This window comes from Tachyglossus aculeatus, chromosome 13 (genome assembly GCF_015852505.1).
Source record: "Tachyglossus aculeatus isolate mTacAcu1 chromosome 13, mTacAcu1.pri, whole genome shotgun sequence".
Classification (NCBI taxonomy): Eukaryota; Metazoa; Chordata; class Mammalia; order Monotremata; family Tachyglossidae; genus Tachyglossus; species Tachyglossus aculeatus.
Window position 1 is genome coordinate 8,757,246 of NC_052078.1, and position 25,911 is coordinate 8,783,156.

General features: G+C 41.6%; 1 protein-coding gene across 1 annotated transcript in view; it reads right to left on the reverse strand.

Annotated features, from left to right (window-relative positions):
* PTPRN2 (protein tyrosine phosphatase receptor type N2) overlaps positions 1 to 25,911 on the reverse strand; it is a 661,085-nt gene that overhangs the window by 280,141 nt on the left and 355,033 nt on the right. Inside the window, exon 11 of the mRNA XM_038755516.1 lies at positions 9,269 to 9,333. Within this exon, the coding sequence (XP_038611444.1) occupies positions 9,269 to 9,333 (65 nt within the window). The remainder of the gene's footprint in view (positions 1 to 9,268; positions 9,334 to 25,911) is intronic.

A 25,911-nucleotide genomic window follows, 5' to 3' on the forward strand; every position in this document is an offset into this window, starting at 1 on the left:
TAGTAGTAGCATTTATGAGGGCCGAAAAGAGAGTGATGGGTCTACTAGTGTGAGAAGTGGTGTAAGAGGCCCACAGGCAGAGAAGAGATGTTGCAAGTGAGGACTGTAGTCCCGCTACAGATGGGGCCATTGCCTTGAATCCCGAAGTTCATAACCCACTTTGAAGGGGACTTCCTTGTGATGCGAAAAAACGTAGTTTGGAATTACGTGGTGGGCACCCAATACATCCGAGATGCTGTTCCCTGTAGGCTGACATATCCCCGTCCCGTAGAAACTCTTGGCCTAATCGGAGCTGTGTTTCATATTCAAATAAGCAGCTACACGGCCCTTATCTTCTATTTATGCTAAAACCAGCCCACTAAAGGGCACAGGCATCTTCCCCACACTGGAAATCTTTACCTATGTTTATTAATTGCCTCACTTTTTAATTCAATGTATTCGGAAGCCAAATGAAGCCACAGCCAAAAAAGGGCAGCGGCTTCTCTTCAGTTTGAAACAGGGACACACACCTCCCCACCACCCACAACCCAAAGCAACATATTGCAGTTATTATCTTCCCCTTTTTAAGATCATACATATTTCATTAAGCTTCACGCAGAGTGTCTTCTGATTTATGGTAATTGTCAACAAAAGCAAGAACACAGAAGATTTTAACCCTGCAGTAACTAGGAGTTAACAGGTATAAAATTAAAAAAAAAAAAAACCCACAACAACCTACGAAGCCCCTGGGAGGACAACCCTTGAGATGCTGTCGATTTAAAATAAATAAATAAATGAACGGAATGTCTGTTGTGGGTAGCGGCAGCAGACGCCAGCAGCAGCATCTTGATGCAGTGGACACCCTCCGTGTTATCCCAGCAAGCTCATGGCCTGGAGGACTTGGAGTGAGACTAATTTCCATATCAAACCCAATTTAGATGAAACGTCTTGGTTTAAAAAAAAAAAAAAAGGAAAAAAGCCACAGCATCAATAGCCCCTTGATTAGATTTTCATCTCTTGAGCAGACAAATATGAATATTTATTACCATGAATGCAGATTTTCCTCTTTCCATTGCTCTGATCTTGAATATTATCCACTGCTAATTTTTATGAAAATTTGGGCAACATAATGTTTTCACATAAACTGACAGTTCTTGAGATAATCCCGTTATTGTCTGGTTGAAAATGACAGCTTCCGCTTATTCATGTGTTAACGAGGGATTAAATATTGTTTTTCATCACCATAATCTAAGATGGACTGGAAATTAAAAATTGAACATTGTATATTAGCAGAGCTTTGAGGACCCGAATTTGTTTGCATTCACTTAGAGAAGATCTGTAAATTAACAGTATAACAATCAGTACCTTTTATGTCGCCATTGAAAACTGCACCATAAAACATCACTGACATTTATAAAATAAATTCATTACTCTACCTGATCCACACAGAAATGAAAAGGCTGATATCAGTTAATAACTCACAGAGAGACAGCCCTCTTGTCAGAGAACTAAAACTGCAACACAATTCATATTATTTCATTTTTGAGAGTTTTTCCAAGCTCACCCATGAACGAACTGGCCAGTTGCAAGATCTCTTTGCCACTGTTGGAGTTGGCTGTTCCTGCATTTCTCCCCTGAACTCTCCCTTGTACTAGTCAGTGGAAACCAGACCACACTCTGGAGCTTCAAAACTACTCCATCTTGCCTTTCTTCCTCTTGCAGAGGAAAACAACACTTTGACACAAAGTAATTGTGCTACCAGAAAGGCAGGATCAGGCCTGCAAGAAAACGCAATCGAGTTCTTACCCCCAACCGAGTGCCCTTTCTTTTCCAAAAATGTACGCTATGAATGCACAACTTCACTTTATTTCCACTAAAGCTGGGTGATCCTGGCTGCACTGAACTTATAACTATTTTAAAAATGCCGAGTTTGAGGGAAGCCATGCATCGCTGCTTCTTATTCTCCTCAACTCTCGGGAACTCTTCCCCAAACAATCTCCTTTGGTCTTGAAGTGTAAAAGAAACAGAAATCTAAGGATTGCAATTCCCTTGCAATACCTGGAGATAATGGGCCGGATTTTCTTCTCCCAAGTGGCAGCCTGGAAATTACTGCACAAATATTTAAGCTGGATAAAAACGCAATGTTAGATTCTCTTCCTCGGTATGGTATCGCCTCTCCTAAGGTATTGCTGAGAATAAGTTAATGCACTTTTGCAAAGCAATCAAATTTTCCTATCTGAATTTTTTTTCTTTTGACAGGGGAGCCGTGGTTCGCAAAGATCAAAAGTACTTACTGAACACCTACCATGTACAGAGCTGTACTAAGTGCTTGGGAGAGAACACTAAGCGTTAGAAGAGATGATCCCTGAGCTCAAGGATCTTACGATCTAGCAGGGGAGACAGGTATGAAATAATAGACTGAATGTAGAGAAAGGAAAAATGGTTTGCGGATGAGTAAGTGATGAAATGGCAGGTAATGTAAGTTGATAACAGGGAATATAAAAATGATAACAGCCTATGTAAGTTGATCCAGGAAGATAGATTTGATGTTCTAAAACCCCTTATAGCCTGTGAAATAAACGTCTGGGTTTTGGTTTTGCAGAAACTGAGAGTTAGCAAAATGTGAATGAACTCAAGATGACATGGCTGCATGGCCTTCACCAGGACCAGAACTTCAGCATCTCAACACAGCTCTGACCCATGACTTGCTGCGAAACCCTGGGCAATGTTTTCTTCACCTTTTTCTTCCTTGCCTATTGCACACTCAATGAGGGAAAGGGAATTTTGACCCCTCTCACAGTTAGGTTGGAAAGATAAAAAAAAAAACACACTACAAAATGTTACACCCATAGAAAGCCTAAAGTGTGCAAATAATAAGCCCTAGATTTTGGAGTTCATATTATAAATTATTTATTTATAGTAATGTCTGTCTCCCCCTTTAGACTGTAAGCCCACTGCGCACGGAGAATGTGTCTACCAGCTCTTTTGTATTGTATTTTTCCAAGTGCTTAGGACAGTGACCTGCACACTAAGTGCTCCATAATTACCACCGATTGACTGGGGTGTAGAGCCCCTAGGAGCAGCTCAGCCAAAGAGCCCCATTCCACTAGACTTTATCCTAAAAGGAAAGCAGGTGTGGATTAACCACTCGGTTATCCAGTACTTTCGCTTCTTCAGCCAAATGAGACTTGGACAGCTTATTCTAGTCAAAAATGGTCAGATCTCCTTCTAACAATTTCCACTTGAAGAAGATGGAGATGAAAAGACTTACATTCCCTGAATGTCGCATTATCTGAGCTTCAAAGAACTAGGGAATGCAGTTTAAAAATGAAAAATACTACTGAGTACCCAGACCAATGCTTTGTTCATGGGGAATGCTGAGGGCTGGAACACTCTCCATTTTATTAAAACATAAGCCAAAGTTGCTAGTCACTATTATGAATTGTGAAATGCAATGAAACACACCAAACAAGGACAAGACATGTTCCTGCATCTGACATATACATTACCTATATTTATATAAGAAATAGTCCCAAATGTGGGGGGATGGGGAAGGGGGCGGACGACAAGGAGTGGAAAGACGCATGAGCGGCTATAGCCACGAGGCAGACATTACTTATTTCATTTTACGTGACTATTTACTCTGATACTGAATAAAAATTGAATTTGTCACCATAGCAACTGCCACATCACATGGCACTTTGGCAGCCTTTAAATCACAGAATACTATTGTAAAGACATTCATGAACCAATGTGACATTAGACGCCTGCACTTTATACAGTGTCTCGGAAGAAAAAGATGTTGTGGTATAATAAACCTATATTTGCCTGTGAATGTCAAGTGCATTTAATTATATTTACTGCTAATTTTTTCTTTCTGTTTTCCAGAAAGCTGGAAATATAAAGGCAAAGAGAGAGCACACCACGGGAAAACAGTTACACTATATTCAAGGGAAGTGTGTTCAAAGCTGAAGCATGGATCTTGTCATTCGGGAGTCCAAATGCATTATTGTGTGAGAGTTGAGACAAAAGTAAGGAATATTCAGTTGACCTTTCACCTTTCATCACCAGATAACTGAGAGTCAGGGATACACTAGTGAGGGCCCTTGCCCAGGGTGGCGTGGCACTGGGAAAGCTGCTTAAAAGATTTTACGCACAGTTTCACGGATATTTCCTTTTTCAACCACCCATCAAATATATTTAAAAGTAAAATGGGTTTTTCTTTGGACAGAAGCATAGTGCATTTGTGTGTGTAGGGGGTGGGGGCAGGAGAGAAGAATTCTGTAGTGGGATGCAGATAAGAATAAAAGGTGAATATATACATGAAATATCAATAATAATGAGGCTGTGGGAAGAGAGAAAAATCTTAACCACAATACCTGCCCAACGGTTTCTGCCCAGCTAATTGGCTCTTTCACAATATCACAATTTTTCCATTCCATTTCACATAAGATTTGCTCTTATTCTGAAGGATAAGTTCATAGGTATAAGATCCCGAGGGGCAGAAATATAATCGGCTAGAGCACACTGGTGACATCTGAATGTTTACAACCCTTTTGCCTCCCATAACACCACTGAGCTGGGCTTTCACACTTTTCAGAACATGGCAGAGTCTATTTTTTCTGCTGAAAACCAAAGGAGAAGAAAAAGGCTTAAGTTGAAGCAAAGGGGATTTCAGTTAGAGTAGGGGAAAATCTCCACAGAGTAAGCACTCGATAAATATGATTGACTGATTAATAATGTTGATACCTGGTGTTGTGCCCAGCAAGTCAAACAGCAAGTCAAACCTCCATAACGAGGTGAGGTAGGGGTAGGAGGGGGCAAGGTGACTGCTTTAAAGCTAAAGCTGATGGTGAGGAGTTCCTGTTTGTTGTGGGGGTGGATGGGCAACCACTGGAGGTTCTTGAGGAGTGGGGAAACATGGATTGAACATTTTTGTGAAAAAAAAAAACACAAAAAAACGGATCCTGTCAGCAGAGTGAATTATGGAGTCCTGCGGGACTACGGGGAGAAAGGAAATGGCGATCCTGCTCTCTAAAGGTCAGGGGGCAGATAAAAAGGGATGGGCCAAACTTCCAGAGGGGAGCACATGTGTCCAACAAGAAGGAGAAGATGAAGATCAGGGCTGACATAAGCTTTAAGAGCCTGTGGGCCCTAGCAGCAAGGGGCTGGACAGCATTGCCCTCCCAAACCAGGACTGAGTTCCCATGGCATGTGCCACAGTTGCCACGCCACCTCCCAGCCCAGCTATGATGGGCCTCAAAGGGAGCACCAGATTGCCCTGCAGAAGGAGATGGGAAAGTTGCCTATGCTCCCTGGGCCTGAGTCAAAAGGGAGGAAGGCAGTCTTGGGGGAGATATAGTGGGGGGGTGCGTAGGGCTGCCATGGGTGAAGAAGTTAAAAAAGGCCAGGGATTGGATTCTCCCACTTGCCCAGACAGCTTCTCAGCAGCACTTCTCTTATGTTTTTTGGACCACGTCATCTCTCTGTTCCTCCACTGGAACCGTATTATTTATTAAGGGCAAATCATAAGAATTTACCTTGTGCAAAACTCTGTACAAAAATGTGCATGGATGATAACTGGACTGATCCCTGGCCCTCAAGGGGCTGACAAATGAAGGACAAAAATAAGTGCTTAATACAGTGCTCTGCCCACAGTAAGGGTACAATACAAACCATTGATTGACTGGCTGGGAGGGTTGGAGAGGAATGCATAAGGAGAGGTGAAAGAGGAAAAACAACATATAAAGACAAAGACTAAAATAAATACTGTAGCTACTACACCACATAATCTGGTTAGAGGAATAGCTTCAAGCTGCTCAACTCCCAAGAATCTATCATTCACAAAGACAGGGCTCCAACCCATTGTCCGAAAGGGTAGTTTGTGAAAGATGACTACACAGCTAGTGTGCAGATTCACAACAGTACTTCTCCGAACGGTTGCTTCTCGAAGCCTTTTGTGGAATTGTAGTTTATATTGACTTGCAGGTTTCTTTTTGAAGTAACATGGTTTAGTGTAATTTGGATATAATTACGCAACCTTTCAAAATATCGGAAGCTATGACGTGAGAAACTTGTCAAAATATCACTAATCTACTTGACATGTGTACAGGGGCTGTTAGCTGTTCATTTCCTTTAAATTTTGTTTGGTGATAGTTCTGTTTGATTAAAAAAAACTTTTAATTCAAATATCCGTCAGAAGCACGGAACTCACAGGTTACAACAGGCAAGTGTTCTAAAAATGTTGCTAGATTTCCAGTAATCAGAATCTGTTTTAAATTCCCCCGTTGGAAATTAGTTGAGGTATTCACAAAAAATGATATGATTCCTTCAGGCACAATCATAAAAATCAGGTGGAAAAATTATAATGTGGAAATGATGCAATTATGAATCAGAAAGACGGTAGTGTCCATTATTTTGAAATTCCCACTCCACCAATCCTATTTTCTTCAGCGTCAAAAGGAGCCCAAATATTTTTTGAATGGCAACTTGATTATCAAAAAAGCTGGACAGAAACCAATAGAGTTCATGGATTTATATCTCCCTTTTGATCTCCAAGTGAACCTTCAGGAACTGAATTTCAAAGATAATGGAGGAGAAGCCATATTTTGACAAGGGAAAAATTACTATCTGGAAGGGAACAGCTTACAGACTCCTGGGGAGTGGTTGAGAAGGAAGTTCTGAAGTCCAGCAGAGTTAGACACGTTCCAGTGCACAAGACATCGTGGATAGGACTGTGACTCACCAGAACACATTGAGTCCAACTCAGGGTATAAGTTTAAGGGTGGCAATAGACCTATATAAGGATGACCACTTTCTACTGTCCGCTAGTGATCATGTCCCTTTCTGCAAGTCCTCATGGATCACCCAATTAAAGGATTAACTACGAGGTTACAATCCAACTGGGGAGAAGTGGTGGACAAAATACTTATATCCGTATATTTATAGCTCTATATAGATATAAACGTATATACATATATATGCATATATATATTTATATATAAACAGGCTCAATCATTATAAGAATGAGTTGAAAAAGAGTGGGCCAAAGATTGGCTAGGTAGGTAATGGGAGTTTCTTCCCACCTCTGTCTGTAGAACAATTTCTATTCACACTATAACTCATCTTCAATGCTCCTCCACACTACCAACTCAGAGGAACTCCAGCTTTGGCAAAAGAATTTTCCATTTTTATTTCAGTTCTGCTTCAGTTTGGTCTAAATAGGCAGGCATAAGGGATAACTGAGGTAGTCTGACTGATTGGATTACTATGAATACATTTAACCTGCAGTCATTTGAATTTGACTCCTATTGCTGGAGAACTGGCAGAGTTTCAGTGCCCTGGCCCTCCCGAAGGAGTGATTGTTCTGGAAAATATCTAAAATCACATTTGATAGGGTTGGTTGCGGGTAGGGTGGAGGAGCGTGGAAGAAGTTATAGGGATTTTGTAAATTCACTTACTCCAAAGAGCAACAGTTGAATGCAAGTATGTGTTTCTTTCTCCCTCTCTTTCTCTTTCTCTCTATAAATTGTTGCATGTCCTTTCCCTCTCAGCCCCCAAGGCTCTTGGCTTATTCCTTTCTCTTTATTTGGCTGCTGAAGATGCAGCACTTTGCAAAAAATGCAGGATGGTTTCAGCTGTGAAATCCTTCATTTATCCAGGCAGGGTCAGAAAGGCACTGGAGAAACACCAAGAACAATAATACATCAAGCCTCTTCCAGGGTTGTTTAAAATGTTTCTATCACATGCTTTTCCCACCTTCTGCCACCTACCCATAAAGCTTCAGAATGGGTGCTTTCAATATACAGTGCCCTTACTCTGAAGGGCTGTTCTTAATCACATACTGTTTTGTATATTTAGATGTTATTCTGTGGGAATAGCAGTGCATTAAACTCATTCTTTACTTGGAGGACTGCAGATACAACTGGCAAATATCATGTCTAAAACAAATTACAACAGATTGGAAGTGGTAATGTGCGGGAAACATCAGATGCTTAGGAGGAAACCTACACCAAGAATACATACCATACTGAGGAGTAACATTTAATAGTGTGGCCAGAGAAATCTACAAACCCAAGTCCACCTGAGCAGATATTTGTTTTGGTTAGAGATCCACTGGGTTCACTGTTTTGGTTTAGCATTGGAAGAAAAAAAAAATCAGGGAAGTCATTCTGGGTTCTAATCCTAAATTTAGCATCACCCCTAGAAATCAGACAGACTTTAGACAAGGTTCTAAGGCTATGGTATCTCTCCTGTAATTAACAAGGGTGTGCTTTGTCAAGTGTGTCCTTGTGACACCGACACAACAGGGCCAGGACATGTGGCGTTAACAAATACTTCCAATGATATTCCAAATGCATTCAAGCTGCACCGGCTGTTCTCCAGCTGGACTCACTTTACATATCTACTAACTGGATCCCAAATCTGGACTCACTTTACATATCTACTAACTGGATCCCAAATTTAGATAGCCATCCAGGCGGAGCCAAGATCCAGGCAAAACTGTGCCAAGTTGGTATTTGGTGTGCCCGGTGAGGCGAGCACATGCGAACCACATGACCCGTGGTGGTACTTGGGGATCCTAGACCGGCAGACGCACAGTACTACACGGGTTATACGCCGGGCACACAAAGAGACAGAAGGGATATCTTATAGAACATTTTGTGGAAGTCGGCCCGAGTTCACCTAGAATGGACTGAGAGTATTTTTCTGGAGAGGCCACTCAACCCCCTTCCCCCGATCCCACTCCTGCCCTGCTCTTACTCCAGAGCCACGGTCCTTGGAATGCTGCCCCTGAATTGCACAACTTGTGGCAGAGGGAGACCACGCCTACAGAATGAAAATATCAGACATCCAGGTGCCTGATGCCATAGTTGTACTGGGCAGGCCAGCTGAAAACTGGACAAAAGGCCACCCTACTAATCAACAATGTTGAGTTGGTGCCCTAGTCTTGGCACTTTGAATGGGTATCCATCACTTTTCCCATCCAAAGACCAACCTGGCTGGGAGACAACTACTGATTCCCAGGAGCAAAAGACAACTCTGATCATTTTACTCTTCTCCAGAAATGTAGGTTTCACTGGACAACCAGAATAAGAACTGCATTTCCTATCAGCCTTCTCCATTTTCTCTGGGGGAAACAGAACCGGGTTTTTACATGTGTCCCCCACAGGAGTATTACCCTGGGAATAGCAAGCTCTGATGCCCACATCTCCTGAAAAGGCACTATGCACAGTTTCAACTTGCAAAGTGTCCTGAATGACATTTCCCCTTTCCCGCTGTCACTCACCGCCCCGATTCCAGTCTGCAGGATTTTCAGTCCAGAGAGTTTTTCCAGCTTGTCTTTGTTGTCCACTGTTGAGAAAATTAAGAAGTACAGAGTTAAGGAAAGATAAGTCTACGGGTCTGCAGTGCTCAGGATACAAATAACCTTTGGTTCCTTTCTCTTGTTGGAATAACTCAATAAAATCACTGCCGATATCTCATTTCTCAAAGGCACTTCTTTCGTGGGCAGCAATATAACTATTGACTGGGGGATTAGTCTTTCATGATAAGCCCGATGAGAGGGGAAAACGGAATGTATTTATTCATTTGTTATGATATACACTCTTTGCTCCTCTTTTACAAAAAATGTATTAGAACAGTTGAAAGCCAATAAAAGAAGCTTCCAAGTAGGCTATTGATTTAGTGGGAGTAAGACTTTCATGGAATGAATTTCACTCAATAATAGTTCTGGGACAAATGGGTTAGGGAAACAATTAGTAGATGTAAATGAAAATTCGGTAATCCGCACACTAATGCTGAAAACCCACCTGCCCTCATTTGAACCCAAACGAAGCGTGTCACCAAGCAATTGACCTTCACTTACGATGCTGAGAAAATATGGGCCAATGAACGTTTGCATTGGACAAAGCCCCTGTCACTATGGATATGAAAACCCAGAAAAAACAGGATTGCATGGAACCCCCAGAATGAAGCATGCCCTGGATTTGTGATTAATATAGAATGGGAAAGCAAGAAAATAGCAATCGCTTTCACCTCTTACAGCTCCCCAACCACGTTAATCCTGGCTAATGAAATTATATATTTAATGTATAATACAAAATGAGATCCTGCTACACCCTGCCATCCCCACCCTTAAGGCCTTTCCATTGTTTCGAGAAAAGTTTCCCTTTGAAAAACTGAACATTATCTTTCTGTTTAGGTGACGATCTCTTCTTCATAAAAGGCCAAACCAGACATTTGAGAAATGAAACAAGTTTACAGTAAAGGCTCACACAGGACTTTGAGATATCCAATCTGGATATTTAATAGCAGTGATGGTTGCATATAGCCTGAAAAACAAAGCCATTTTTTAAAAAACAAAAAACAAACCAGAAACTGGTGGTTTCCAAAGCAATCTATTTTTTAAGGAGGTATATAATAATAATGATGGCACTTGTTAAGCGCTTACTCTGTGCAAAGCATTGCTCTAAGCGCTGGGGGGATACAAGGTGATCAGGTTGTCCCACGTGGGGCTCACAGTCTTAATCCTCATTTTACAGATGAGGGAACAAGCAAAAGTAAATGCTTGCTTTGCGGCAATGACGCTTTTATGGAGAATAGCCAACAAACTCTCACAAATGGCCTCATGGTCTCATAGCTCAAAATTTAAAGGAACCCCATCTCTAGTGGCAGTAATTTTATTTACTGAGCACTTAATGTAATATACTTTATTAAAAGCACTTGGGACATTAAATCAATCAATTGTATTTATTGAGCCCTTACTGTGTGCAGAGCACCGATCCAGAAATCATTCAATGGCATTTATTGAGCACCTGTTGTGTACAGAGCACTGTACTGAGCGCTTGAGAGCGCACAATACAATGGAGCTAGTAGAAATGATCCCTGCCCTTAAGGGGCTTACAGTCTAGCAGAGGGGCTTACAGAACACAGGACACAATTCCTGTCCACAAGAAGCTTACACTGTAATCGGCAGATAGATGAAAAACTATTCACAAGCAGAGAAATCAGTGTTAAATAAAAGTGAATGTTCGATCAAGTATTTGGATCTATAAAAGGGCTGAGGATGTGGAACACACTGGGTGTGGGAAACCTCCATTTAACAGACCCTTTCCTCTCTCCCCAATCCCGGGATCATCCCTCAGAGCAGGTAGTTTAACTTCCATGACCCAAGCAGGTCTTGGCAATTTGGCGTCGAGGACCTTATCCACTTCGAGAACGCACATACAAAAGGAATTATAATTCATTCCTGCCTCTCTTCCTGAAGGCTGAGGGGCAGCTGGCAGGCACAAATAGCTTCCGACTACTAGAAAACTGGATTTGCTTGAATGACTGATCAGCGATCAATCAATCAATAGTAATAATCGCTTGGGAGAGTGTGATACAATAGAGTAGGTAGACTCAAACCCTGCCCAGCAAGCACATAAAATCTAGCCAGAGTTGCCGGTTTTTAGGAAGGCTAACTCACAAGAAAGAAGTGATCTTTGCCAACAGGCCCTATTCGTCTTTGGGAAATTCTCTGTTTCTCTTATCCACCTAAGGGCCCCGAAGAGATGTGCCAAACCTACCCATCACTACTTTTTGGGATTCTAGTGACCAACACTCTTTCAAGAACCTGCCACCTCACACCTGCAAATTCGTGAAGCGTTCCATATTTTTTAGCTTTCATCCTCCCTTCAAAGACCTGAGAGCTCACCTCCTCCAGGAGGCCTTCCCAGACTGAGCCCCCCCTTTTTTCCTCTCCTCCCCCTCCACCTTACCTCAGCACTCAGAACAGTGTCAGCGCTTAGAACATTGCTTTGCACATACATAGTAAGCACTTAACAAATACCATCATTATTATTAACCCTGCCCCTCCCCAAAGCACTCATGTATATTTTTACATATTACTCTATTTATTTTGTTAATTATGTGAATATAGCTATAAATCTATTTATCCTGATGGTATTGACACCTGTCTATTTGTTCTGTGTTGTTGTCTGTCTCCCCCCTTCTAGACTGTGAGTCCATTGTTGGGTAGGGACCGTCTCTATATGTTGCCCATTTGTACTTCCCAAGCGCTTACTACAGTGCTTTGCACATGGTAAACGCTCAATAAATAAGACTGAATGAATGAACTTGCCATTCCCCCACTGGAAATGGCCAATAATTCTGCTATTAAATTTTCCCTGAGAAAGCGAGTCTTGCTATACCACTATGATTGTGTGTGTGTGTCCAGGCCTTTGTGGATAGTTTAGTGCTCTGCACACAGTAAGCGCTCAATAAATACGATTGAATGAATGAGTAAAATGCCAGGAATAAGTATTGGGTACTGATTTATCTTTCTGTCTTGTCTCCCTCACAGACTGTAAATATTTTGAGATGCGATCGCTGCTTCTTTCTAGTGTCTAACACAGTGATTTGCTCGCGGTAGATCCTGTGAAGCCTTCTGAGGAAGACAACGGCAAAGATGAGGACAGTAAGCATAAGACACCTCTGAAATTCATCTGTAACCTCCAAGTACCTCGAGTTTCCTAAATATCAGTCAGCATTCAGAACCCATCCTCTCATTCAGTTTCTAAGGCTTCAGAAGCATCACCAGAATCTTGCTGCCGTCCCCTTGCCCCTGTCCTCGAATTCCCTCCCCCACCATATATATGCTAGACCACCACTCTTTCTACTTTCAACCCTTTATTAAAGTCATATCTTCTCCAAGAGAACTTCTCTGATTAAGCCTTCTTTCCCCCTACTCCCTCTCCCTTTTGCACTGTTTATACACTTAGATCTGTACCCTTTAAACACTTGATAATCACCCCAATCTCAGCACCGCAACACTTCTGGTCAGATCTGTAATTTATTTATTTATTTTTCATGTCTAACTCCCCTTTTAGACTCTGAGCTCTTTATGGGCAGGGAGCGTGTCTACCGGATCTCTTATACTGTACTCTCCCAAGAGCTTAATACAGTGTCCTGCACCCAGTAGGCGCTCAATAGATACCACTGATTGATCTACTCCAAGCTGCACAGCACTTCTGTACAGGTACATATGCTTCCTTATACTCTATTGCTTCCCCTATCTGCAATTTATTTTAATGTTTGTCTCTGTGACCAGATAGTAAACTCCTTGAGGGAAGGGATCTTATCTGTCAGGGCTACTGTATTGTACTCATCCAGGTGCTTAGTCCACTGTCCTGCATAGGGAAAACACTCAATAAATACTATTGATTGACTGATAGAAAAGATAAATGGCCAAAATGAAGGTCTGAATACCAAACTTTAGCCTCAAGACCATTTTTAAGGTCAATTTTTCAAGTCCTGAAAATTGGGCATTTACAACCAAGGCTGACAAACGCCCAAGAAGAAGGACTCTAGTGGGAGCCGCTTTAATAAAGGCAAGGAACAACGTATAAAGCCCTTTTTTATCTTCATGGGAGACAAAAAGGGTTTCCACACACAAAAAAGAAGTCCTTTAAAATTAAATTCACTAGATGAAGGATATGCAAATTATCTGAAGAAGCGGAACCCTATAATGTTCTCAAAATTCTGCAATAGCCTATTTAATTAGTATTTTAATTTATCAGAATAATTCTTTGCACTTGACAATTTATGCAGCATTCCATATAATTAAGCACGTAGCTACAGTGGAATAATTTTGCCTACTCTCTTTATACCAGTTATTTTAACCTGAAAGAGTCTGTGGAAGTCTCTTCTGTGATCTAAATTACAATGGGGACAACTTAATGGCTTTGCTCTATTAGAGAGCCTGAGGAGAGAGAAGCTGAGAGCTGAAAGGCATAGGTTGTCAGCAGGCCTAGGCCTCAGTAACCTGAAGAAAGCCTGCTGCACTTTCGAAGTAGCATCATTTCTTTCCCAAAGCAAAGGTCAGCGCCTATTAAAGGACATTCAGCCACTTGTCAAGAGCTTAGGATATCAGAATGTATTACCACTTGAAATCCTTATCAAATACAGTTCTTACTCTTTTTTTTGGGGGGGGGGGGGGGAGTGCAAAAATCATTTTGTGGAGCACTTCTTCCCAGAGTGGGTGAGAAGCCCTTGTGTGATTAGTCTATGAAAAGCCCAGCCAATCAATTCGGTGGAACAAATCAGCTGGACTGAAATCAATAGCAATGAAGGGGGATAGGACCAGTTGCAGAGGTTTTATCTGACCGGTCGCTCTCCTTCTCAAAAGCCAATGGGGCTTTGGTCGTCACTTCCATCAAATGAAAAACTCTTGAGTCTGGGCTGCAACCTCTCCCCCACTTACCCTCCACTTTGACTTCACTGCCTCTTCTTCTGCTTCTTGCTAGCTCAGGTTCTCCTCTAGACCGTAAGCTCGTCGTGGGCAGCGAATGTGACTGTTATACTCTCCCAAGCACTCAATACAGTGCTCTGCACACAGCAAGAGCTGAATAAATACGATCGACTGACCGTCTCGGCCCCAGTCAGGCAGAACCATTCAATGTCCCCTGTGTAGACTCTTTCACTGATCCATCAACAAACAGCCAGTGCCTTCTGCTCCACTTCACTACTTCCTCCTTCCCCCACTCTCAATTCACCTCCTACACTGGCTTTCTCAGGGTAACCCTCCCTTACCTGGACCCACTAACCCCTCAGAACCCAGCACTTGAGCGTATCGTTCTAAATCTTGGTACATTTCTGCAATTTGTCCTCTGCTTTTAGGCCTTGGCCTCTGCCCTTTTTGACTACATGTATGTTTATGTGTTGGTTCTGGCTCATCTGTTGGATTGAAAGCTTCTCAAGGGCAGGGCTTCCTCCTTATAGTATTTTGTAAGTCTCCATGACCTAAGTGCTGGGCTTGGTTCAAAGAAGGGTGCTTACCGCATAATACTGCACTCAAGGCTCAGCAAAAGTTGTTTTATTATTAGTAATAATGATAGTAGTAATTATTATTATTATGATACTTTTTATGCACTTATATATGACAAGCACTGTTCTAAGTGCTGGAGTAGGTATAGTTTAATCAGGTTGAACACAGTCCCCTGTCCTACATGGGGCTCACACTCTTAATCCACATTTTACAGAGGAGGTAACTGAGGCCCAGAGAAGTCAAGTGACTTGCCCAAGGTCACACAGCAAACACGTGATGGAGCCAGGATTAGAACTGAGATCCTTCTCACAGGCCCCTGTGCTATCCATTAAGCCACACTGCCTCTCACCCAACTTACATAATAATAATAATAATAATAATAATAATGATAATAATGGCATTTATTAAGCACTTACTATGTGCAAAGCACTGTTCTAAGTGCTGGGGAGGTTACAAGGTGATCAGGTTGTCCCACGGGGGGCTCACAGTCTTAATCCCCACTTTACAGATGAGGTAACTGAGGCACAGAGAAGTTAAGTGACTTGCCCAAAGTCACACAGCTGACGATTGGTGGAGCTGGGATTTGAACCCGTGACCTCTGACTCCAAAGCTCATGCTCTTTCCACTGAGCCACGCTGCTACTACATAACTACTTCTCAGATGCTCTTTACCTAGTTGTGCTATGACTTATCTGTTTGATGTAGTTTGAGATCATCTCTCAATCCTTAGCCTTCTGCTGCTGTGTTCCCTAATTATAAAAAAAAAAATTTACGACAGGGAAGTATTTAATTCCCAGCTGTGTATTCTTTCCCAGCACGTAGTACTGCACACAGTAAGTGCATAATAAATACTATTACCACCAATGTTACTAGTCACCCTTGAGTTTTCATTATTCATTGAAGAGTAGGGAGAATATCTCTTTTGGGACCTGATAATGATTGTCCAGGATAAGCAGTTTGCTCAGTCATTTACAAATTCTGTTCTCACCCAGTGAAGTGATCTTTTCATATCTGATTTCTAAGATTCTCACTCAGGAAGGGGACTTGGGGGTATCATGTATGGGGTTAACGATTAGCGGGTGTCATATATGAATCTAAAAATTTTACCCCCAGAAAACTGAATTGCAACTTTTAACAGTGATATGCTCTGGTACATTTGATCAAAGAAGAAATGCATCTCAATTCTGGACTAAATCCCCAATCCTCAATCTCCATGAACAGTGCTGGAGCCAAAGCACATGTAATTTGAAACACACGTGTAGACAGTAGAAGCAGTTTGGCTTAGTGGCAAGAAGACAGGCCTGGGAGTCAGAAGGATCTGGGTTCTAATCCTAGCTCTGCCACTCGCCTGCTGTGTGGCCTTGGGCAAGTCACTTAACTTCTCTGTGCCTCGATTACTTCATCTATTCTATAATAATAGTATTTGCTAAGCACTTTCTATGTGCCAAGCACCGGGCACTGTTCCAAGCACTTGGGGATTAAGGCTGTGAGACCCACGTGGGATACGGACTGTGTCCAACCAGATTAGCTTGTATCTATCCCAGCGCTTAGTGCAGTGCCTGGAACACAGTAAGCACTTACCTACAATAATTCAGCTGATATAACTTTGCATTCTGAAAGCACAATTTCATCTCACTGCCTCAACCCATCAGTCACTTCAATCCAACACCACCCCTTCCTCTGACACTTTTTATTCCGCCTTCAGCACTTTCATGATGGATAAGTGCATTTTTGACTGTGTATATATGTCAACTTGTACTTCCCAAGCGCTTAGTACAGTGCTCTGCACACAGTAAGCGCTCAATAAATACGATTGAATGAATGAATGAATATTTTTATTTACTCAGCTATTTCATCCGGATTTATATCAACCACTTCTTGTTATCAACCAATCATATTTATTGAGCGCTTACCCTGTGCAGAGCACTGAACTAAGCACTTAGGATAGCACAATATTTATAACATTATACATTACAGTGTTAATAAAATATATCACAATATTAATATATTATTTTCTATATATTATTGTATGTTATACAATAAATGATCCCATCTATAACTTCTCGTAATATCTTTATTCTTGTTTCAGCTGCCACTGTTAATAAACAATTCTTTTATCTATCCATCCATGCCATTCAATTACAAGTTCCTGGAGGACAAGTGATCTTCCTTCTGCAGTTTTCTCCGAAGCACTCAGTAGACACTCAAAAGGTGTCACTGGTGATACTCATGCCTGATTCCCAAAGTCACCCTGAATTCCAGAGTTGAGCTTTCCAAATAGGCAACTCAAAAGAGGTGCCACCCCCATCTCGCGGGGCAGTAAAGAGACATGTCTGTTCTCTCCAAACTGTTCTCCTCTTTCAAACACAGCGCCTTTTTTTTTTTCTAAATTCTAACACAAAGGGCCATGAGTGGCCTCCTGCTCCTCTAATGCAGGAAAGTGTTGCTAGGCTCAGCAAAAGCCTCATTAATTCTACCCAGCCACAAAAAGTTTCATTTCCATTGCTCTGCTTCCCTAACCAAAACCAGTCTTCAAATGTATCAGGAGGTTCAGAAGCTTTCTGGGGCATTAAGAAAAGCTTGTATAACCTACACCAGGTTCCCCAAACAAAACATGTGAGCAATCTGGAATCACAGTCTAATATTTTATTGAGCCTCTGAGTCTTCCTTAGAAGAAACATTTACACTCATGCTGAATGCAGATTTCAAATTTCCTATCCAGTCACTGCACTCACTAGGCATAATTCTGTGGTATTCAGGAGTCACAAACAATGCAAAGCCTTCTGGGTCAAAATGCAACGTGACAGCGTCCTCAGAAAAAAATGCACTTAGTTATGTTATTTTGCCGAGTGACTGGGGCATGTTTCCATAACATTCTGTGCTCCGTTGCACAGGAAAACCACAGAACATTGGGGGATATTTTGATGTTAATCATTTAACGTCATGTCACCCAAAAGGAGCGTGTTGCCACAATGTTTGGATATCTAATTTTATTCCCTGTCAGAAAGGATTAAATGTTTCCAGAACACAACGGCTTTCCTGAAAATTACTTAATCAGATCAGCGCTTCAATCTCAGACTGAATCCTAGACACAGAAAATAGAAAATGGGGAGAAAATGGTAGATTCCTTGGCTTTCCTCTTTTTGGAAACAATCTTCTACATCCCCACCCTTGGCCCCCAATTTAAACTGAAGCCCAGACCTCCTCCAAACTCAACTAGAAGAGAGGGTTTGCCAATTACAGTCTGTAGGGATCAAGAAAACCACAGATGAGATTGCTAAAAAAAGTGGGACAGATTGGTCAACTAAATATGTACATTCACCTTTCCTCTTCCCAGCGAGGTTTCAACTAATCATAACCCTCAACCTGACATCGGTTACAATATTTTTGTCAAGAGTCCTTAAATGCCTGAGTCTCCTGTATTTCTTTTTCCTTAGTGACAATATTTAAAGCCTTAGACTCTTGGAAAATGGTAACACACACACACACACACACACACACACACACACACACACACGTGTTTTGCATTTGAGGGCAGTTAAATCAGCATGACAAAATAGATATGGCTCATGTTTTAAAAGGACAAGACCAAAGATGAGGAAGTGACTCCTGAAGGAGACGTTAGGGAGACAAAAGGAAAATGGGGTCAGGTTTTCCACCTGTCTATATTCTGGGGAGAAAGTTCCTTTCCTCTTGATGGCCTTTCACCCTGTTATTGACCTGCCTGAACGTGAAAAATCCTCAAAATTTCTCGTGCAGTTTCCTGTGACTATTGAAAACACAGACTGACAGGTGCTGCATGTTTTCCTGCATTCCTGCTGCAGTGCTGCTTCAATGGGAGTTCTGTGTTCACAGCAGTGGTTGTCAATTCTGAGTACCCATTGCCAAGTATCTAGGTCTCTGACAGCCTTGTATATTTTTCTCCTTTGCCTCAAATAAATCCCAGCCATGGACCCTCCTTGCTTTACATCTTTCTCCATTCCTAGCTTGAGTTGGCATTTCTTTAAATGCCCTTCAGGAGGTAAACAGATCGTGGCTCAGCTTCGAAAGCAAAATGGCACAAGGCACTTAAGGGGTTAATCAGAATGGCATTCTCTCTTTGCAAACCTAAAGGTCAGTTTGTCAACCAGCCTCCAGCTTTCCAAGGAAGACTCCCTAGCCTTGGCTTTTCAAGGTAAGCTGGGTAAATAAATCAGTCTTTGATCTGCCAGGGTCTCTGGTGAAATTTCTGGCAAACCTTAAGGCCTTTGGTGAAAATGGAAGCAAGAGTCACAAAGTGATAATCACGACAGACTGGTAAAAGCTAATGTCAGCTCCGATTTTCAAATCATTTTTCAATGATTTTAATTAGATATTATTTCAATCTCACTTACATTAATTTAATTTCTGATAACATTTCCGCAATTCAATTTGCTCAAATGATTCTTTTCCCCCATTCGGCCTTGTTGCAGGGAGTAATTTAAAACAATGTCGATCTTCAGAAATGTCCAAAGTCTGCTCCTGGTGCAGCGGATACTTCTAACAACAGGGTCCAGGGAAGGGTGCCAGAGACACTCATAATTTGGCCTATCAGTTTTCACTAGCCATGGCTGCATATTCTGGGTTACCATAGGAGTCAAAAGGATCTGGGTTCTCATCCTGGTTCTGCCACTTGTCTGCTGTGTGACCTTATTTATTTATTTTACTTGTAAATATCTATTCTATTTATTTTATTTTGTTAGTATGTTTGGTTTTGTTCTCTGTCTCCCCCTTTTAGACTGTGAGCCCACTGCTGGGTAGGGACTGTCTCTATATGTTACCAACTTGTACTTCCCAAGCGCTTAGTACAGTGCTCTGCACACAGTAAGCGCTCAATAAATATGATTGATGATGATGATGATTACCTTGGGAAAGTCACTTCACTTCTTTGGGTGTCAGTTACCTCATCTGTAAAATGGGGATTAAAACTGTGAACCCTATGTGGGACGTGGACTGTTTCTAAACTGATAAGCTTGTATCTACCAAAGCACTTAGTACAGGGACGGGCGCACAGTGAATGCTTAACAAACACCACGATTATTATTATGTTCCATCAAGTCCCTATGTGATTAACTCTTGAAAAGGTAAATCTCAAGCTGGAGTGAAAACTGGTAGGAGCCCATCTCCATTAGCAATGCACCTGCCTTAAAGGACAAATGTTGTTAATCTGGATTTCGGACCTTGAGCCTCTATGGGAGCCCACAACTGCGAAGCTGAAGTCATCCTGGGACAAGGAGCACCAACTCCGTAAACAACAGTCCCTGCAAAACAGCAGCCATGCCTTTTGGGTTCTGAGTAGTTGCAGAACGGTTGGCAAACTATTAATAAACTACGGGTAAAGTGTAAGCTCCTTAAGGACAGGGAATATTTCACTTTTTTGTTTTGTATTTCCCAAGTATTTAGCACAGTGCACTACACCCAGTGATGCTCGATAAATGCCATTACTACTAACCACTTCCCATAATATAGTACTCGTTAAAAAGTAATTCAAACAAAAGGTAAAACTGCATTACCTTCATTACCGTCAATGTAAATGTCACTCAGAACACTACTGCCTTTAGGATGACATTCAGAATGACTCCTTTTCAACACAGTCTTAAACAGATTCGTATTTGGTGACTCTAGGGGAGGGACACACTGGATGGTGGTGTTTTAGAGCAGTTGGATAAACCATACTGTCATATTACAGATGTTGTCCCAAACTCAATATTAACTAGGCACCTGCCATATTGTAACAATGAGCCACTTTAGTATTCTTAGATAAAAAAAAAGAAATCAACATTTAGCCTGCCCAGAAGGTTCTTGACATGACCAACAAATAAACAGTGACTGCTTGAATACAAAGGTCATGTGATATAGAAACAATTTTTCTGTTAGAGGGAGCAGCTTTAAAGTGCCCAACAGCCACCCTGGAGGAGATTCATTCATTCATTCATTCAATCGTATTTATTGAGCGCTTACTGTGTGCAGAGCACTGTACTACGCACTTGGGAAGTAGAAGTTGGCAACATACAGAGATACAGTGAGTGCTAGGAAAGGATTTACCTCCATCTCACAAGCGCTTAGGTCAATGTCCCTCATTAAACACTTCAAGGTCCAGGTAAATGCAGACATGCTCTAAAGCCAATTCTAACTGCCCTTCTTATTTGAAGACACCACTGACTGTGAAGCTCACTTAGAAGTGTGTGTGTGTGTGTGTGTGTGTGTGTGTGTGTGTGTGTGTGTGTGTGTGTGCGCACGCGCGTGCATGGGAGGAGGCCTGAAAAGGCCAATGCAGGATTGGCAGCAACACCGTGCACAAAAAGGTTGTCCCTTGTTGTGTTGTCATACTTAAGTGCAATTATAGTTAACGCAAGGAAAGCAAAAGTTTGATTTATTCTCCAGGCTGCTCACTCACTTGGTCTTTAACTTAGCAGTTCATCCCTCTGCTTCATTTTAGCTATTACTAGCAGGAGCAATAGTAGCAACAGCAGCAAAGGTAATGCTATTTGTAGACTATCTTTGTGCAGGACACAGCACTAGGTGCTTGGGAGAAACAATTTTTGCCTCATCTTATTATTCCAGAGGTTTCTAAATCAATGAAAGCAAGACTCCTATTTAGTTGCTACATTTTACAAAACCCAAATTAAGAGTCCAATGTCTTCAGACTGTGAGCCCGTTGTTGGGTAGGGACCATCTCTATATGTTGCCAACTTGTACTTCCCAAGCGTTTAGTAGAGTTCTCTGCACACAGTAAGCACACAATAAATACGATTGAATGAATGAATGAATAAGTAGAAGTAGGACTCGAGCTGACCTCTTAAACTTGGTAACATGTTTTTAAAGCTCAAGTTTATTTTCCATTACTCTTTCAGAAAAAAATCTAAATTGTAAGTCTCAGACCCACTACTGCCACAAGACTTGCCAACCCCTAAAAATCTCATGCAACGTTTTAATTTTTCAGTGACAAACTATCAGCCCCAAGATCAAACGATAAGCCCCTCTCCTCCCGACTATCACGCCTTTCCTCTGCACCTTGAATTCAAACCAAGTTCTGCAAAACTGAGTGAGGAAGGAAACCAGAACACAAGTCTAAATAATTCACTGATCAATCAGTGGCATCTGCTGGGCCCCTTCTGAGTGTTAGGCGCTGTACTAAGCACTTGGGAATTCACCACGGTAACAAGGACCACAATTCCTACCCTCAAAGAAACTTTCCATTTAAGGACAGTTAAAAGTTTTGGATAAGATATATTTGGCTTTTTGATTATTATAAATTCAGCCCACTCCATACCCATCCTAATTTGTAAATAAATATTGTTTCTTAGTTAAACCCTATTGGCATGGGGTCATTTTGATTCAATCATTTGTCTCAACCTCAGGTCTTCATTGTTGGAAAGAAAAGCAGGCACATTCAAGGTAAGTTCATTTCTGTAACTCTCCAAAACACATGTAACAAGCCATCTCATTTGTTATTCATCAGCAAGAACAACTTAATGTCATCATGGTGACACAACTGGAATCAGCCGGAGTTGGGATAAGATTTTCAATATTTCAACTGACTGGTTCACTAAGTTACGAATAACACAGTTAATCCACAAGGTCACTCGCTTACAAAATCTATTTGCTGTGCCTCAGAATAAAATGAAAATATATATTGCGAACGATGCCACCAGTAACAAGCCTCATACAGACTCTCTCCATTGGAAATGAAGACGAGTTACACCAACCGATTCCACCGTTTCTCATCACCTGCAGATTTTTTTTCCCCTGTAATGCCATTTTAATAAAGACTCCAGAGACTGTTTGCTCAGGTGAAAGCATTTATTTCAAACCTGCATTTAATGCAAAATTCAGCATAAACTGTTTGTGTTTCAATAAAGATCTATAAATAAAACATTGTTCTCTGGTATTTCATCTTCATCGCAACAGTTTACTCAACACTATATTAAAGTAGGGGGCCCACTGGGAAATTTTTCCTTAACCCCATCCCACACAAATCAGATAAATAAATTCAGCTTTTTTGGGGAAACCAATATGGAGAAGAGAAACAGCTGGCAATTAATGTAAAGATTATATGGCTACTGGGTTTATGACCATTTAATGGAACAGGCAAGCATACTGTAAGACAGTTACATCTTTTGTTTAATGGCCATATAAATGTGTGAAGGTTTGCATGTATTGTTTCAAAGCACTGCTCAAAGGTTATTCCACTGTGCAATTTGTTGAAATGGGGGAAGTCTCATTCTTTGCAAGACAGAAAAGAAAATCATGTGTAAAGCCATCGATACATTAAATGGTAAAAAGCTCATTAATTAGGGCTAAAAGGAAGAGTGGGGGGAGTCCAGACTGAGTGGCGAAGTAAAGAGCAGTTAATTCAGTAAATATTTAAAATTTAGTTTTAGTAGAGTTACCTATGTCTATGGGTTTGTGACTGTGTGTGAGTAAGCGTGTGCAAATGGGAGTGAGAGGGAGAGAGATTGGAGCATGGGGGAAAAACAGAGTGGAATATTTGGGGGAGTGAAGGGATACTCAGAGCCAACATCAAAAGACAGCTCTATTTTGAGGATTACTAAATGGTGGTTAAATTTGCGAGAGCAAATAATAAAATACCAAGGGGTGGAGGGGTGGGGGGAAGTGTGCCAACAGGGACTTGTTTTTAGGTATTACTATATACATCCCACAGATTCCAGTCAACCAGAGAAAATCAATCCCAAGGCTATACTAGACAAACAGCTCACAACTAGAGACAAAAAAACAAAAAAAAAAAATCAAACTAGAAGGAAGTACCACAACAAGAAGCTAATGAATCTGTGGAGTGGAGCCTAACTCACCAGGTTTTCCTCCTAATGAGGCCTAGCCTCCTTTCTCAGTAATAATAATAATTGTGGTATTTAAGAGTTTACTATGTGTCAGGCACTATACCATGCACTGGAGTGGATACAAGAAAATCGGGTTGGCCCTAGTGCCTGTCCCACGTGGGGCTCACAGGCTCAATCCCCATTTTACAGATGAGGTAACTGAAGCCCAGAGAAGTGTAGGGACTTGTCCAAGGTCACACAGCAAACAAGTGGTGTAGCCAGGAGTGCTTTGCTCAGAGTAAATGCTCAGTGAATGCCATTCATTCATTCCCTACTACTGCTATACTGAGAGTTTTGCTCTCTCTGATGCCACAAGTTCTGGTCTCTGCTTTTTTGTTCATTTCTTATGAACTTGGAAATAGCCTAAAGGAGCAGTGGGGAATGCCACCAATGAAATTAAGATCAAGTTAAACCACAAATAGTAGCAGGATCACAAAACTGACTCTCTCCAAAAGGCAGCAGAGGAAGTTCATGGTGTTTACAACCAGGCCACCTGATCCTCCAGCTAATGCAGTAACTCCCCAGGTGACCAAAGCAACAGTGTTCACTCTCTGATGTGCCCCAACCCAAAAGAGTGGGATCGACAATGGTGTGAGCTTTCAGCAAAACTAATGAAACCGGGAAGACTTGGAACTACAGCTGTTTATGCCTTTTCAGAGATACTTGGCTTCAGAGACCCTCCAATGTGAGGGTAAAAGGGAGGGTATAAGGACAGTTTCAGAACTCTGAGTTTTCCCCCAGTCCTGGAACAACCTTTGCCCTGACAGCTTCTGCCTTAGCTACTGGGGACTCACCTGAAGCTTAGATACATTCATGGAAATGACTGTGGACCTTGGAAACAATGAGGAGCAGTATGGCCTAGTGGAAAGAGCACAGGCCTGAGAGTCAGAGAACTTGGGTTCTACTCACAGATTCATCATTTGCCTGATGGGTGACCTTAGGTAAGTCACTTAACTTTTCTGGGCCTCAGTTTCCTCATCTGTAAAGCAGGGATTCAGGGCCTTTTCTCCCCCCATACTTAGACTGTGAGTCCCATAAGGGACAGGGATTGAGTCTGATTAACTTGCATCTAATCCAGTGCTTAGAACACTGCTTGACATAGAGTAAGCATTAAACAAATAAATAATAATGGTACTACTACTACTACTACTACTACTACTAATAATGACAGAAGCCAGGCCAACAGAGTGGTAAGCTCCATTCCCTTACTAGTATTTGCTCATCACCATTTCCCATCAGAATATCCTTCTTCCCATCTACTGACTGCTCTTATGCCTGTTTGGGTTTTATTACATATCACTAAGAGGATTTTTTATAATCAAAGAAACTCATGGTTCTATAAATCCTGTAAATTGGATGAGTTGACACAGCAGGTTTGCTGCATTTCAGGTTTTGTTCTATTGTTGCTGCGCAACATTATTTGGAAACAATAATGTGCCAGCCAATTTAGAAAGGTTACTGAAGTAACATTCATTTTAAGTTTCCTCATTTAAAAGGAATCATTCCCAGCTGAAACAGCAACCCAGCACCTTTGGATTTCAAAGTTGAAGGGTTTCCCTTTGGGGCCAAAGTAGAATCAATAGTTAATAGCAAAGCCTCCGACTTCTGTCAAGCTTCCAGTCCTGGAAGAGGAAGACAGTTGAACACCTAGTTTTTTTTTAATGGTGTTTCTTAAGGGCTTACTTTGTGTCAAACACTGTTCTAAGTTCTGGGTAGATACAAGTTAATTAGGATGGACACAGTCCCTGTCCCACATGGGGCTCACAATCTAAGTAGAAGGGAGAACAGGTATTTAATCTCTATTTTACAGTTGAGGAAACTGAGGCACAGAAAAGTTCAGTGACTTATCCAAGGTCACACAGAAAGCAATTGGCAAACTTGGGATTAGAATCTAGGTCCTCAGGCTCCCAGACGGGCTCTTTTCACTAGGCCATACTACTCCTTTCCAATCCAGAATCACCAGATCTCTTCTCTTGAAGCTTCCTCTAATTCACTCTCAGCTCTGCATCCCTATCTCTGCACCATCTCTTGGGATTTGACTGAATTCCAGCTTTTGGTTAGTGGAAGCAGAGAGACCATTAAGGAGATATTTGCAGCTGGACAGGGGGATTGTCCTGACTTTCCTATGAGGAATAAGTATTTGCAAAGTCAGGAGATGGTGGATGGTATTTCAGTAATTCTTGGCTTTCCCCCCATCAAACCATTCCAATCACATTTCACAACCTCCATTCAAGATAGTTTCATCCAGAGATATCTAGTTAAAGTC